This window comes from Rhamphochromis longiceps, linkage group LG12 (genome assembly GCF_057381845.1).
Source record: "Rhamphochromis longiceps isolate RC_006_pf linkage group LG12, R_longiceps_female_GT1.1, whole genome shotgun sequence".
NCBI classification, from domain to species: domain Eukaryota; kingdom Metazoa; phylum Chordata; class Actinopteri; order Cichliformes; family Cichlidae; genus Rhamphochromis; species Rhamphochromis longiceps.
The window spans coordinates 23,322,806-23,338,051 of NC_140568.1; the positions used below are offsets into that span (position 1 = coordinate 23,322,806).

General features: G+C 43.0%; 1 protein-coding gene across 7 annotated transcripts in view; it reads left to right on the plus strand.

Annotated features, from left to right (window-relative positions):
• LOC146657274 (multiple C2 and transmembrane domain-containing protein 1-like) overlaps positions 1–15,246 on the plus strand; it is a 147,222-nt gene that overhangs the window by 116,551 nt on the left and 15,425 nt on the right. For 4 of the 7 annotated variants that reach the window (XM_085425252.1, XM_085425249.1, XM_085425250.1 and 1 more), the window contains 2 exons: positions 5,722–5,778; positions 11,207–11,305. In XM_085425252.1, the coding sequence (XP_085281378.1) occupies positions 5,722–5,778; positions 11,207–11,305 (156 nt within the window). Of the gene's footprint in view, positions 1–5,721; positions 5,779–11,206; positions 11,306–12,826; positions 13,061–15,246 lie in introns of all 7 variants that reach the window. The other 3 variants (XM_085425251.1, XM_085425253.1, XR_014914047.1) reach the window with 2 other exon arrangements.

The following is a 15,246-nucleotide window of genomic DNA, read 5'->3' on the forward strand; positions in this document are numbered from 1 at the left end:
AAGACCTTAATGGCCTGAAGATACTTCACACTTACATATACGCCTCCTGTGGCACGATAGCTGACTATGATAAGTCCGCTCTCGCCACATGGTGATTTGAATCATTCTCACAGAGCTTAGTTATTGAGGTCACAAGGATCTACTAATACTAGTTTAATATTTACTTTTCTCTGCTGTGTGTGACAGCAGCGTATTGTTCGTTAGTGTAAATAAAATCTGGTTTATTTCCAGTCAGAATTGTCACATGTTATTTGAACACTGTATCATTTTTAGAGCGAGTCTTCATTGCGATTTCTATCTGTTCTATTTTCTCCTTGATTTTGCATCTCAAAACAACTTTGCTCGCAACACTGTGCCTTGACATCTGCCCTCATTAAGAGCCACGCGCAACGCAGGTGGAGTAGAAGTAAATATTAGGAAAAGCTGGAAGGAAAAGAGAATGCGCTGCCTATTATACCTCAACTCCTCCAGGAAGTCACACCATTTTTTGCTCATAAAACTGTAACTCTGGAAAGACAAGGGGAATGAGAAAAGGAGATGGAGTGGGAGCAGGAGACAGAAAAAGACAGGGAGGCATTCAGAGAGATGGAGGCAGAGGAAAGCAGCGGTGGATGGCAGGCACTCCTCAGTGTGGAGTCAGACATGGCAGTTGGTGACAGGTGACAAAATCAAAAGGTCATGTCACTTTTAACTGGGAGCGCCTGTGCCCCGCTGATTTCCCCCGTGCCGCCCCGGCATCGCCGTGCTCATCTCTGCTGCTCTCGCTGCCTCTCTGTCTCTGCTAAACTGGCAGATAGGATGGCAGGCTGGCAGGCAGAAAGACAGGCAGCGGGCATAGTTTGAAGCGGGACGGGAGCATCGGGAGCAACAGGGATGCCACTGCAAAATCCTCCCATCCTTTTCATCATATTGCCACCCCCCTCTCCCATCCCACTCCATTTGTCTAACTCCCTTCATCACACTGAACCTTTGTAACTGTCTGTGCTCTTTGCTAACAACACCAGCAGTTCAGGGTGTCTGTCTCAGTGCCTGTTGGTGTTGTTGTTGTTGTTATTTTGTCTTCATAGCATACCCGCCCATAGCTCTTTGTTAGTGTTTTTGGTTTAAACCTTGAGCTTAAGTCTACAGATGTATGTGTTTCTGCCATACAAGACATGTAGTATGTTACTTGCTCTAGAACTCGTTAGCACAATTGAATATGAAGAACAATGAGAAAAGCTAGACTTTTTAGATCTGAGAAAGACAAATAATGCTGGAGGAGCTGCTTAATCTCTGGCTGAACACTTGGTGATTTGTCAGTAGCTAAATAGGAAAGGAAGAAGTAGCTGGTGAGTTCGAAATGTCACAAAACAAGCCCAAAAACTCAATATCTTCTAGCGTTCACGAAATTTGGTGTTGCTTTCATGAATATGGAGCTGCCCTTCTCACCCCCACCACCAGCTCCGGTAGCACCCCAGCCTCACCCCTATCTAGCCCCCTGCTGGGTGAGCCCTGGCTTGGGCAGTGCAGATGGAAGGGCCCCCCTCTGAGGGCCACGGCTCTGACAGCTTGTGAAGGGCCCGCGTGGGTCAGCCAGGCTCAGCCTTATCAGCCGCGAAGCTCTTCCCCCAGTCTGCAGAAACTGTGGTGTAGGCAATATGTGCACACATACACATGCACTCATGGACAGTGCATACCAAGCAGGGCCTTGAGATCCCCCAGCCAGCCACTCAGCCAAACCTCAGCAGCTGGAGAGGTTAAAACCCCCTCACGTATCAAAGAGGAAAAGCAGCAGGAGGAAGGAGGGAGGGATAGAGGAATGGGAGAAAAAAAGACGGAAAAAGTATATCTTCATGTTCGCTGGCGATGTCTGCCTCGCCGTCAATTCCCCACGCGGCTGTCATTGGGAAGGTGAGGAGAGGAAATAGTGGAACTCCGTACGGCCAGCAGAGAGAAGGCCGAGTTGAGAGGCAGTTTTCAGGGGAAAGGTGAAAATGATGTAGCTGCTAGTTTAGTAGTAGAATTTTACTTTTCCCCTATGGAGTGTTTGTGTGCGCTTGTTTCATTGATTCAGACAGGTTCTGTCAATTTTTTTTTCCTGCAAAACCAGGAGGATGGTGGATCATTGACTGTTGCACCGCTGATGTTGTGCAAGAAGCTTCTCATAACTGTTCTTGAAAAACTTTTAGATATTTACCTGCACAGCTACTAGAAATAGTGTGCGCTTGTTTCATTGATTCAGACAGGTTCTGTCAATTTTTTTTTCCTGCAAAACCAGGAGGATGGTGGATCATTGACTTGTGAAGTAGTATTTGAAATACTTTGTGCGCAGTGCCTCAGTCGATATAAATATTTAGCTGATTAGTCTTGTATACATTTACCATGTTTCTGTCTTTCCAGTGACCTTAGGTAAATCCTTGATTTGGCCCTTTTCTTTTATGTGAACATACTCATGATTGTCTTATCTTCTCCTATGATTTAACTTATGATCATATTTACTATCAAATTCAGCATAATGCCACAGAGCTGTGTATCCAGCAAGCAGAAGATCACAGTAATAATCCGTCTGACCCTGAGAATATGCTCTCTGTCCTTGAAAACACACTAGGGGTGCTGTTGCACCGCTGATGTTGTGCAAGAAGCTTCTCATAACTGTTCTTGAAAAACTTTTAGATATTTACCTGCACAGCTACTAGAAATAGTCCCCTCCAGCAAGAAATATCAGATCTTAATGCTCCTAATAACTCTTTCTTGTTTTTGTTTTTTTTTTAAGTGCAGGCACCTAAACTGTGCATTTCGCAGGCAACCATATATGCACCAAGAATCGAAAGTTTGGTCTTGTGATGCTAAAGTTCCATGTTTTTAGCAATCATGTATCAATTACCAGTTATGTTAAAGTGATGGCACCACAGTTTTCTAGCCACTAAAATAAGGACATAATACACCACTTTTGTGATATGGATTGACTCAAAGATGACTTATCCCCATAATTGAAACCTCCACATAAACAGCAGTAGTGTACTTGTTTTCGGATTAAGTAGACGATGCACTGTTGGTTTTAACTCACAGCTGTTTTAATTTGCAGCTGGTATTTTTGCCTTGATGCAAAATACAGTAAAAGAGGCAAAAAATAATTCAGATAAAGCGCGTCGAGCATGCAGAGCATGTGTTGGAAAGGGAATGCAGCAGCAAATTAATTCTTGCAAATTAGCTCTTCGCGTTTAGGCAAAGACCAAACAGATGCATTCACACATCCAAAGCCATTCGAACTCTCAATGTCATTGCGCTCGCTTGCATTCTTTGCGTGTATTTCATATTATCGCATCTATGTATGTATTTATGGGGCACAATGTAATCTGTAAGAGTAGCCTGCATCATCCCTGTATCATTTGAATGGGTCTGAATATGTTAATCCCCACCTCTGTAGATACTGAATTGACTGGAGCAGCTCTGCAGGCAATGTGAGCCCTGCGCGATCCTGTCGACAGCAAGGCTTTGATGCTGCCGTGCTGTAATGATAGTAATTCAAACAACATGATAATGGGGGGGATAAGCAGACAAATTATATCATACACCAAACAGGTCTTAGAAAGAGGAAAGAATGAGACAAATAGAGGGAGAGGTAGAGCGATGCAGAGAACGAAAGAGGGATGTTTGGAATTCATTGGCTGCACTGAGGTAATTTATATCCTCCCGTACTGAGACAGTAGCTTCAGTGCACGCATTTAGCCGTGGCAATCTTCAGGGCAGATGACATGTTCCGTGTCTTTTTATTTATTAATTTTACACTGTGTCTCATTGCAGGAAACATGACTTCTCTCTGTAACCAGCGGCAATAGAAGGGAGAGAGCAGAGCGGAGAGCAGAGGGAGACAAACGACTCTATCATTCTCTCTGTCTCTCTAGGTCATGCTTCTCCACCTAGCTCATGCTCATTTCTTTGTTTAAAGTTTGGAGCATGTGCCAGGCATGCCCTGCTAATGCCTCTGTGTGGAAGATTCCATTATATTTCTATTTTGGCATGGATGAAAGGATTTGGAGGGAACCATGATGTCTTTATAAACAGTTATAGTTCATTTGTTTAGAGATGCCAGAAGGCTTTCATTTTTACAGTATCTCATCTACATCTTTTCCCTTGACTGAGCACGAGAATTCCCTCTTCGGTATTTGTATAGTGTAGCGCTGGATGTGCTCAGTGTCAATAAAGAGACCGTCAAATGTGAACAGTCGAGCTTATTTGTCTAGACATGGCAGAGTTTCATTGAGCTGGGAATGGCCAGTTGTTACACAGTCAGACAGTTAAAATGAGGAGTTTCACACATACATGCACAGCACTTTGCCCTAGCGATTCACTTATATTGATAGAACAGGGACGCGCACGCACGCACACGCAGTACCCTCTCGACTCCGCTGTTCTGACTGAACTCGTCTTTGTTTGTGTGGGAAGCTGCATTTACATAAGAGGCTTATGTCAGCCGCCACATAGTTTCCCCCCGTATTCCAATGAAAAACAAAAAGGACAAAAGCTATTGTCTTGTTAAGTAATGATTTTTGGATTTCTCCAAACTAGTTTGCACTGTTCTGGATTTGCTGGGGGGGGGGTGCGGTAATGTCGGGGATGGGTGAAGGTTTTCGAGGGGGTAGGGGCTGGTAACGCTATCAAACAATGAGAGCAGATCAAATCCGAGGTTGACAGCTGTAGGGCTTATGATACGGCTGTTTGTTTATGTAAATCGTGGGCAACTATATGATTTGTCATATGATAAGCTGTGATGTGTCATTGATAGAGGGTGGATAAGATGCAGCTGTAATGGTTTTCACTTTGGTGGTATCAAGACACAGCCAAGTGTGAACCAAGGTGTTCAGGGATGAACTTCTATGGATACATGTGTGATTATTGCCTTGCTTTCACACATAGAGGTCTCTATGTGATTCCAGTGTGTCTTAAATAATTGTTTAAAATGTGCGCTACTTATTTTGTCCAGTACCCTTTATGTTTGCTGTCGTGAATTTAGACCGAGCGTGAGCAAGCGTCGTAAATCATGCCATTTTTCTTTGTGTTCTACAGTATGTCTTGTGGTTTCTCGGGGCTTCAGAGTCAGGTCGGCTCCAGTTTTCTCGGTTGTGGATCACTGAAGCAAATAGTTGCTGTTCTTTGTGACTCGGTCTCTGCACTTCAGGCTTTTCTTCTTTCTTCTCTTACGAAGCGTCTGCGAGGAAGAAGAAAAAAAAAGCATAGAGAACTGAATGTATATAAACCAGTGGTGGAGGTGAGAGACTCATGCAGAGGTTAAGGAGGTCAGAAGAAGAGGAGTTCTGCTGTCTTCTCCCTTTGAACAGTATAAGTCTTACATGCTTTTGTGCAATGCCGTTTGACTGCTTGAATAGACTTTAATCCTCAGCCCGTGGAAATTCAAAGCCAGAGCATTTGCTTGCATTTCCAGAAGTGTCAACATATTTGAACAACAGAATGTTTCTAAAATTAAATTCTAATTGAGAACCATTCTGAAGCTTATGACATATTAGCACTCACAAATCCAATAGTTGTGCTTTCTGCATGTCTTCCATACTCATTAACAAACTCTTGCCAGACATAAGCAGAACCAATCAGCTTTAATATGCCTCTTTGGATGCTCTGATGATGTTAACCCTCTGTTATCTAATGTTTATCTGCACTATAGCTGTTGCATAAACATTTTATTTCTCCTTCTCGTTTTTCTCTTTGCTCTGTTGCAACTGTCAGGAAGCAGTGGAGGACCTGCTGGAGGATGAGGATGAGGATTTTGACAAAGATGACAAGGTAATTATGTCTCGTGTCAGAGATGCATTCACACACACACACACACACACACACACACACACACACACACACACACACACACACACACACACACACACACACACACACACACTCGCACACACACACTCGCACACACACTGCCTCAGGAGGGGTTGACACTGCTTCAGAGACCGGAAACACAAACAGACTAACAAAATGACTCCATCTTCCCCTCCCATCTCTTCCCCCTGTTCAGATATTCTCACTGCCTGAGGCACAAACACATGTTCACAGATTGTACAACCTTTTTAACCTTTTCAAAAGTTTTCTCTTTAGGTGTGTACATAACATATTCCTCACCTTTTCTGCTCGGGGTTTCGCTTTGTTTTTGATCTTTTCGACGCGCTTTGGTGCATTATCCCTAAATTTCCCTTCGTACAACAGTGCGCTAACTTTACAGACACTGTGCTTCAGTCTTTCTTCCTGTGAACATACACCCATATAAAGTGCTTAGTTAGCTATTTAGGTCCATTCACTGCTCCTTTATGTCGCAGTAAAACAGCATCTGGGCTTGTCCAGACACTATCAGGTAACAACAGGTGGCTGCTTTACTGCCTCCGCTCGTTTGCACTGTAGGAACAGCTACTGAAACAAATGCCACTGGACGGGATACAGAACCTTGTCAGTGCTCCACCTGGGAATGGTAATTGAAATAGCACAGCGCTTAATCTACCCACTGTGTTGTCTGCTTTTCTTGTGTGTCAGGTTTGAAATGAAAGTAATTTTCTCCTTCAGACTCTGGTGTGTTGAGGTTTCAAGCAGTGTGAAACAAGAGTGGCATTTTAGCATAGTTTGCACTTGGTTTTATTTAGTGTGAAAATGAAAATGATTTGACTTGATGCTTGATACTTTTCTGCCTCACACCAGATTGTGATGTGATAATATGGATGGTCTGGTTTGGTAATGTTTTTTTAAAAAAAACATTTCCAAGAAAGCTGATGTTGGACTTGTAGGCTACATTTACTTATCTAACGCCAACTTTACAACAGACAACAAAAAGGAATGGTTAAAGAAAAAAAACTTTAAAAAAAGAAGCAACATTTATTGTGTCATTGGTCAAACAGTCATCCCACTAGAAAGTCAGCAATCAATCAGCCAGGCAGCCAGTTGAGGGATGAACACACAGCAATATGTGAGCATTACATCCTCTCCCACAGTGCAGAGGCAGAAGGAAAGTTTCTTGGCTGTGAAGTTCCAAGGCTGAAATGTACAGGGGGGCACTGACTGAAGATATGCACCAGGCAACCTTGAACCTTTTTTTCCCCCCACTCCTTCCCTGTGTCTGTCCTCCTTATTGCATTTCTAACCTCCTCTCTGTGGGGTGGGGGAATAAAAAATACAAGCATTTGAAAAGCTGCAGATTATATAAAATACATTTTGGACTTTCATATTGAAATGAGGTGCGGAAGCAGTTTGTGCGGCCTCCGTCAGATTTGGTGGTGAACTGATTATTCCAAATAAGAAGGCCTTGCTCTGTGTTCACACAGGGCTGGGATGCTGGATAGCACAGCTGCCACAAAGGCTACAATTTACCAACTCTGGCTTCATACATTTTGATCTATTGCTCCCCTCAACTGTTAGCATTTCATTTGAGCTGTAGGGAAGTTGAAAGGGGGCATTTTTCTTTTTTCTTCGCCTACATCTCTCTCCCCTCCCACTCTCCTTCTTCCCCTTTCCACAATCATCCCCTTCCCTGACTTTTTTCCCCCCCTTTTGCTGTGACACACACTCTCTTCCCTTTGCTCTCCCTCCAACCTGGTTAAGTGCAGAACAAATGGACTTTCAGGGCTTAGCAAATTTGTCTTTCACATTGGATATGAGGTCTTTTACATTGGATATGAGCTGCAGCTTCAGATTGTATGAGTAAGTATGAAGGACGGGTCAAAGGAGGCCTCTTTAATGGCACAGGCCTATAGGGGAGAGTGGGAAGAAGAGAAAGAGAGCAACAGAGAGAGAGAGAGAGAGCAAAGGGAGAGGAAAAAAAGATTAATAAATGTGCCAAGGCCTCATTTTAATTGAACTTGAAGCATATGTTGCAAGTATGTACAATCCGTCCCAGATGTTTACTTGGGCCATGTGCACAGCTCTTCCCAGTGCACCACAAGGCAGCTATTAGCTGGATAACCTTTGCTCCAGAGGGTAAATGGGGTATTACATGGCCAAAAACTAGAGCACCTGTTTTTCATTGCATAGAGGACCCCTTGCAGGCTTTTTGCCTTGGATTACCACATGTGTTTTGACTTAACAGATTGTTGGGCAGACGTGAAAAGTGTCTTTCTTGTGAGCAAGCACTGATATTAGTCACTTAATCTCAATGAAAGTCCAGCATCTAGACTAATTGATGGGGACGGCTGAGTTGTTAAAGCCAAATAGGCAAGCACACGAAGGGTGAAAGAATGTTAGACATAAACTAATTCTTTTTGTCTTCTCCCTTCCGTCACATTGTGTGTGTGTGTGTGTGTGTGTGTGTGTGTGTGTGTGTGTGTGTGTGTGTGCACTCACCTTGATATGGAATTTTTTTCTTTTTATCCCGAAGTGCATTACTCATGTAACACATAAACGTAAGAGACACATTTATTGAAATTGCGTATCTAGATTTAACAGTTACGGTTATTATTATTTATACTACATATAAGGATGAGTGTTTGAGGGATAAAAAGGTCTACATTTTTTCATCGATTTGAGAGTCCTGTAGTCTAATTTATGATCGAAAAACCTTTAACTCAGCTTGTGCTGTTGATTATAAAATCACGTCTTTGATTTTCTTTTATGAAATGCCAAAAGGAATCTCTTAAATGATATGGACAGGTATCCGGGCCCAAGTGTCTATGACTTCCTCAATTATCTGTGGCCTTTTACACAAAGCAAATCCATGGTTTTCTTTTAAACCTGTCTTACACTTTTAAAACTGCATCCTGCAGTATCTTTGTAGACCCCTTTCACCATCTTGAAATACAGCTTGAGCAGTGTGAGATAGCAAAAACACGCTGCACATTCCTGTATTTACAAGCATGTGGCTGCAGGGGCTTAAGTGTATAATGTAGCTTGTGATGTCTCCACTCACCTGTGGGCTCGCTGTCCAGAGCTGGCATGAGCCAGTAGCCTTTAGGCTCTGCACGGGTGCGAGTGTTTGTGTGCGTTAATGTGTTTGTGTGAACGTCTCACGTGGATGTGTGTGTGCAGCTCAGCTGCCTCCCAGAGGGGGGCTTACTGGAAAAATGGAAAGAGAGAGTGAATGGGAGAGAGACAGACTGAAGGAGTGAGGAGATTACCCTCACACGGTTGACTGGTCACTGAAGCGCTTGTGCTCCGCTCAGCTAGGCTCCACTAGCCTCAGGAGGACCTGACACAGATAAGATACACACTGCAATCATGTCCTGCTCACGGGCTTACTGCTCGGTGCACTCCCTCTCTCTTTCTCCCTCTATGCCTATCTATCAATATCTCGCTCACATACACACACACGTACACAGACATACCACATGTACCAAATCATCTTTTTGGTTTCTCGATTATTCCGACTCGTTTTTCTCCTCGTAGTAAATATAGAGCAGACGTTATTACTTAGTTTGAACATTGACCTGAAAAAATGTGAATGTTTTGTCGTCGTTTTTTTTTTTTAATAGACCCAGTTCTTCAAGGCATCAGATTTGGGGGTCAAACAGTAACCCACCGGCTATTCTATAATTTAGTTTTTTTTTTTTTTTAACCTATTGAGGCAGAGGCTTAATATAGTTCTAGTATTTAGGATATCCTCATGTAATGTGTGTACATCCAACCTGACACATCAGTAGTAGATTTTAAAGGTGCTATTGATGAGTTATATAGAATTCCCTGTTTCTTCATACCGCCACAGAGTTTCTCCTTATCCTACTCATCTGTAGTGCTGAGACAGCCATTTCACCCTCTGCTGCTGTCCCTGCAGGCATGACTCATGCAACATACAGAACATGTATGGGCGCACACAATCCTGCCCGTGTGTGTGTGTGTGTGTATGTGTTCATCGCTTCTTCTCCTGCAAGCGTATAACTGCTGATGGATGGCTAGTATCAGCACACATATCCAGTGCAGGCCTCACAGCCACTTTCAGCTGTTGATGTTAACACCCAGAATCTCTGTTTCTTTTCAAATGTGGCTGACTGTCGTCTTTCTCTCCACAACTTTTCTCCGTTTTTTTTTTTCTCCACTCAATACTATTAAGCGAGCGCTCCATGAAAAGTTAAATAGGGCACATGCAGCGCTGTTTCCACGACTTGTCTCCAGATAGCACATAGAGCTTCTGTAGCACCTCCCTAAGCCACCGCACTCCTCTCTTAGCCCCAGTCACGGCACTGTGCCGATCACTCAGATAACGGCATGGCATAATGTAATTGGACTAAAGAGCGCACTGGGAATTATATCAATGCTCTGGAAGAGGGGGAAAAAGTGTGACTGAAATGTTGTTCTGGGGAGGCTATTGAGCTTGAGATGCAGGTATCGGGGGGGTTCAGCTGCTGAGGAGAATGGGTGAAAGAGACAGAGCAGGAGAGAAGGGAAGAGAATAAAGTTTGAATGTCTGTCTTTTCTTCTTGCCGCCTGTGAAGGATGAAAAGCGTCACGCTGTAAAAGATGCTTTTGACTTTTCCGCTTCATTTTTCTTCCCATCTCACTGTCTTTTTTTTTTTTCTCCCCCGTTGTTCAGCAGAGACGCTGGTAGGAACTGCATTTTAATCATGTTTTGCTAATAGAGGCAGGAATGAAAACAAAAAGGAGGGTGAAAGAGGCAGAGAGGAGTATTGTCTGTCTATGCAAAACACACTGCATTGTTTGTTTGTTTTCCCTCTTTGTCACACACATACATCAGGTGGATCATCTCTCACTATCTCTATTCCCCCCAGATGCATATCTCTTGCTTTGTCTTTCGCTTTCTATCATCACTCCTTCATTCTCAGTCTTTCTAGCCTGGTTCAAATGAAAATTGGTAATTTTTTGCACCATGGGTCTTTTTTTTTTTTTTTGTTGGTTTGTTTTTTTTTCTTTGCTTTCGGCACTATTCTTATGCGCTACAGTGCAGTGACCACGGTCTTTGTAGAGATTGCGGACACGGGCGCTCATCCTGATAGATATGCAATAGTCCAGTGGACTCAGGGAGATGCATATTTAGTTTGAATTTTACTACCCAATGCTGTTGTTTCAAAGTTTAAATAAAGATGAGCACTGAAAAAAAGAATATTTTCTGCATTGCAAGGCTGAAGCTGTTTTGATTGCAGTGCTTTTGCTGTTTTCTTTCCTGCACAGGGTGATATAAATGTATAAGACCACAGCTGCAAAACATCCACATTTTCTAAACCTTTTGACTTTAATTTCTGTGGGTTGTAAAGAGAACATCTCACTGTAATCTATCCACAAGGACCCTAAACCAGGCCCCTGGGAGGACAGCCGTGATAAAAACCATATCCTCGAGGATATGTTGGCTTCCTGGCACTTTGAATGGATACGAGCAATGGTGGTAAGTTGATCTGTGTGTGGTTCTGGCACCGACTCCCGATGGTGTTTGTTGCTGTCTCCCAGTTCCCTTTTTTAGCTCATAGTCTGTCCAGCGGCCTCTGTGTGCCGTCCTGTCAGGGTTTGTGTACAGTACCTGTCCCCCATGTCCGCGTCTCGATTAACACCCACACACACACTGCACGTTTGACCCTCAAATCCAAACCCACTGCAAGGGTTCTGCCTGTGCCTGCTTTTTAAGGTAATGGGGGAAGCTACTGAGCTCCAGCATGGAAAGCGGCCCCTGTCTTTGTCTTTGACTTCCCTGTGGCATTGTAGACTTGTTAAACATTGAGGTGAAATGTGTAGACTGAGGTGTGACAGTGTGTTTTGCTGGTGGGGCTTTTGGTTCTGGGGCAATAAAAGGTGACATGGGAGTCACTCGAGTGCTTTTGTGCTTATTTATTTTTGATACAGTTTGCACAGAAACAGGGAGCACAAGGGAATAAAATGTTCTTCTAGGTTGGTGTAGTGTTTTTTTGGGGTTTTTTTTTGGCGTGCCAAAAAGTAAGCTTTTAGATTCAAGCTTCTTTGAAAGTACTAATTAGGACTCACTTACACATAAGGACTACTTTCACACCTTATGACCCCCTAAGTCACTGATAATAGACAGCTAACAAACTCATTTTCGAGTGAGTTTCAGTTCCCTGAGTGTGTGTGCATGGGTGTGCGGTGGCTGGTGCGGTGATTTAAATGTTTTTCTCAGCGCTTTTGCTTTAAAGTTGCTACAGGAACTGCAAAATTGTCACATATTGCTGAAGAAAATCCCAATGCTCATTATGCCTAATGCAACAATGACTATTCCCCCCAACTGTTATTGTTCTGAATCGCATACACACAAGTGGCTGAACCAACTGAACTTTTTGATTGATGAACTATGCATCAAAGGATTACAACGAGCAGCTCCTTGCACTGTAGGTGAGGAGTTCTTGCGTGTTCTTATCCACCCAAAGTAACTCTTATCGAGACTCTCGCCGAATAGGATGTTGGAGATGGCACACACTCAGCCCTCTCGGTCTCTCATTGGACAGAATGTGGAGCACAACACTTGACAGCAGTGTCGTCTGAATTTGAAAGTCAGACATGTAAGAAGGCAGCCGCCACCTTTTCTTTTAACAAGAGTCATAAATCTGTAATGAGCACAGAGAGGATGCATATTTTATTTACTTTTTTGAAGATGTGATCCCTTCACTTCATAGCAATGCACTCTCGTTCTGTTGTTTTTTTTTTCCCCTTTCCAAAACAAAGTTTAAGACAGTAGATTTTACAGCTTTTTCTATCTCCTGTGTGTCTGAACATGAATGTATAATTAAAAACATGCCAAGGTTAGCAGGTTTTACAGATTGAGGTGCAATTTCACCCCAGCAAGATTAAAATATGATGTCATTAATGAGAGTAGTTAAAAATGTGACACGCGTGTCTTTGAGTTTTGTATGTTTCCCTGATTTTAAAAATATGAAAGCTGATATGTACTCTCATCTTTTAGGCATTTGACAGTACAGTGGGATGCTGTGTGTTTTAAGCCAACCCGGATAGAGAGACTTAGACAAACAGACGCACTTAGACAGACTGACAGACTGACGGACGAGGGGAGATGGGCTGGAGCAGCTAAACCAGGCCAACAGAGGACAAGACTAATGTCGTCCCATTCATCACACTCCGCCAGGCTGCTTCCTGGGAAGGACAGGGGAAGGAGAGTGCGGGAGCAGGGGGAGCAGAGGTGAGGTAGGATGGCGGTTCAGGGCGTGGCATGCAGCGGGAGGCCAGGAGAAGGTGATCAAGTGATCAAGAGCAGAAGTTGAGAGGTAGTAGTCATTTATGTTTTTGTGTGCACACCTGACCTTGATAGAGTGGCTGGTGTGGTGGAGGTGATGAGAGGCCCCACGGGGATATGGGTAAAGATGATCAGTGGCAAACAACCTCCTGCCAACCAGACGCATTAGAGACACGCACACAAACTCACACTCATAACGCCAGAAACCTTTCTCTTTAGGACAGGAAGCAGAGGTCAAACTGAAAATATATTAGCGCCGCCTCCTTTAAAAACTCGCTACTCTCGTTCCCCCCTAACGCTCTCTTTTATATACAGTATGTGTAAACTTATCCCCGCAATGGGACTTGGCTGGGTGAAGAGACTAATTAGCGCTAGAGAGCATTGTGCGTGCGCGGGCCACCTTCAGCTGACAGACTTAACTGGAGCTTGTCTTTGACTGTGTTGAAGCAACCCTCGGCACACACAGGTTCTCTCAAACGAGCAATGCAGCACATCATGTGAACGCAGGAAAATACATATACAGTCTTTCTGCTCCGGCCTATAGGAGCAGGATTCAGGATGCCCCTTCTCATCTTTACTGGACGTGCTGTGCATCTCAACAGCACAGTAACACAAATATTTCTGTATTATGTTTAGAGAAAGAGAGGTCAAGATGGAAAAAAATGTATCCCCCCTCACCCATTTGCCCATGGATTAGCTGTTATATGGGATAAATTATTTATTAAAATGGTACCCACCGATTTAAAAAAAAAAAAAAAAAAAAAAAAAAAAAAATCGAACATCTGCCCCTTTCATGTGGCGCTGGCGAGGTGCCAGGTTGCAGGGTGGTATCTGAGGCCATTCACAGGGTCTTTGTCTTGTCCTGTTGTCATTTCCTAACAGAAAAGAGATGGTATTCTAGGCCACTGGGTCCTTTTTTTTCTTCTTTTTTTATTCCCCAGGGGCCTTTCTTAACTCCCAATTGGTAAAATCTGTGACTCATCTTGTCCCCAGTGGAGTTGGTATTACTTGGAATAGACCTCGGTAACACAATAGCTTTAGAGCAGCTGAACTATTTAAATGGCCAACATAAGAAAAATGGGTTCCATGCTTCATTTGATATTTTTATTACTCTTAAAATGCTAATGAACACATGAAAATGGGAAAAATAAACCACAAAAAATGCTTAGCTCACAAACAGATTTAATCTTAAAAACTAGAAACAAGGGGAAGGTGTTGATTAACAGAAATTCAGCAGTGAAAATTGGAGTTTTTATTTATATAAAATACAATTTTGGAAGCTTTTCTTTTCTATGTTCTCTATGTTTTCCTGCTTTTTCATTTTCGGGTAAGCTGTCTCTATAGTGCTCTGTTTCGACTTGTGGTTCATGTACAGTGCTCGACACATCGCCACTAGAGAGAACAGTATGCCATGGGTGAATGCAAATGAACCAATAAAGGCCTGCTCTCCTTCCAGTGACATGCACTTTCATCAATCATTTTCTTTATTTCCACTAATTAAAAAGAAAATGCACGCCCAAATAACATCTTTATCAACACAAAATCATTGTTTTCTTTTTTGTTCAGTAGCGACACACCTAATTTAAATATACAGTAGATGCTAATCATATGCACTATTTATTATCGTGTCATTGCTAGTTCTTTCGCAGGCTTTGGAAATTGAATTCGTGTCACCCTCTAGCATTCCTCAAGTTGTTCAACTTTTCAGTGGGGTTTTTTTTGTTGTTTTTTTTTTTCCTGGGGTGGAAATGGGAGGGATGTCATCTCTCTCTGCAGTTACAAAATCAACAAGAACGCTTTCAGATGCCCTCTGGGAGCCACATATTAGCATCCTGTCACATTTTATATGACATTTCAATTTTTACTGTGCTGCCAGAGTGAGAGGGGCAAAAAAAAGGAAAAACAAAGAAAAACAGGTGCAATTTTAGCACAGCGGCAATGAGCTGCAGCCGCTTGTGGTTCAGACTCATTTTGCAGTTTGATGGGATATATGCCGCTACATTATAACGGTTAGGTTTATCATTTTTATGGCGTAAATCAGCAGGGAGAACAGTGTGATCAGAGGTTAAAATAGTCTCCAATGGCTCTCTCTTTTCCACCAAGTAGATATAGGACAGATATTTGAGTCCAAC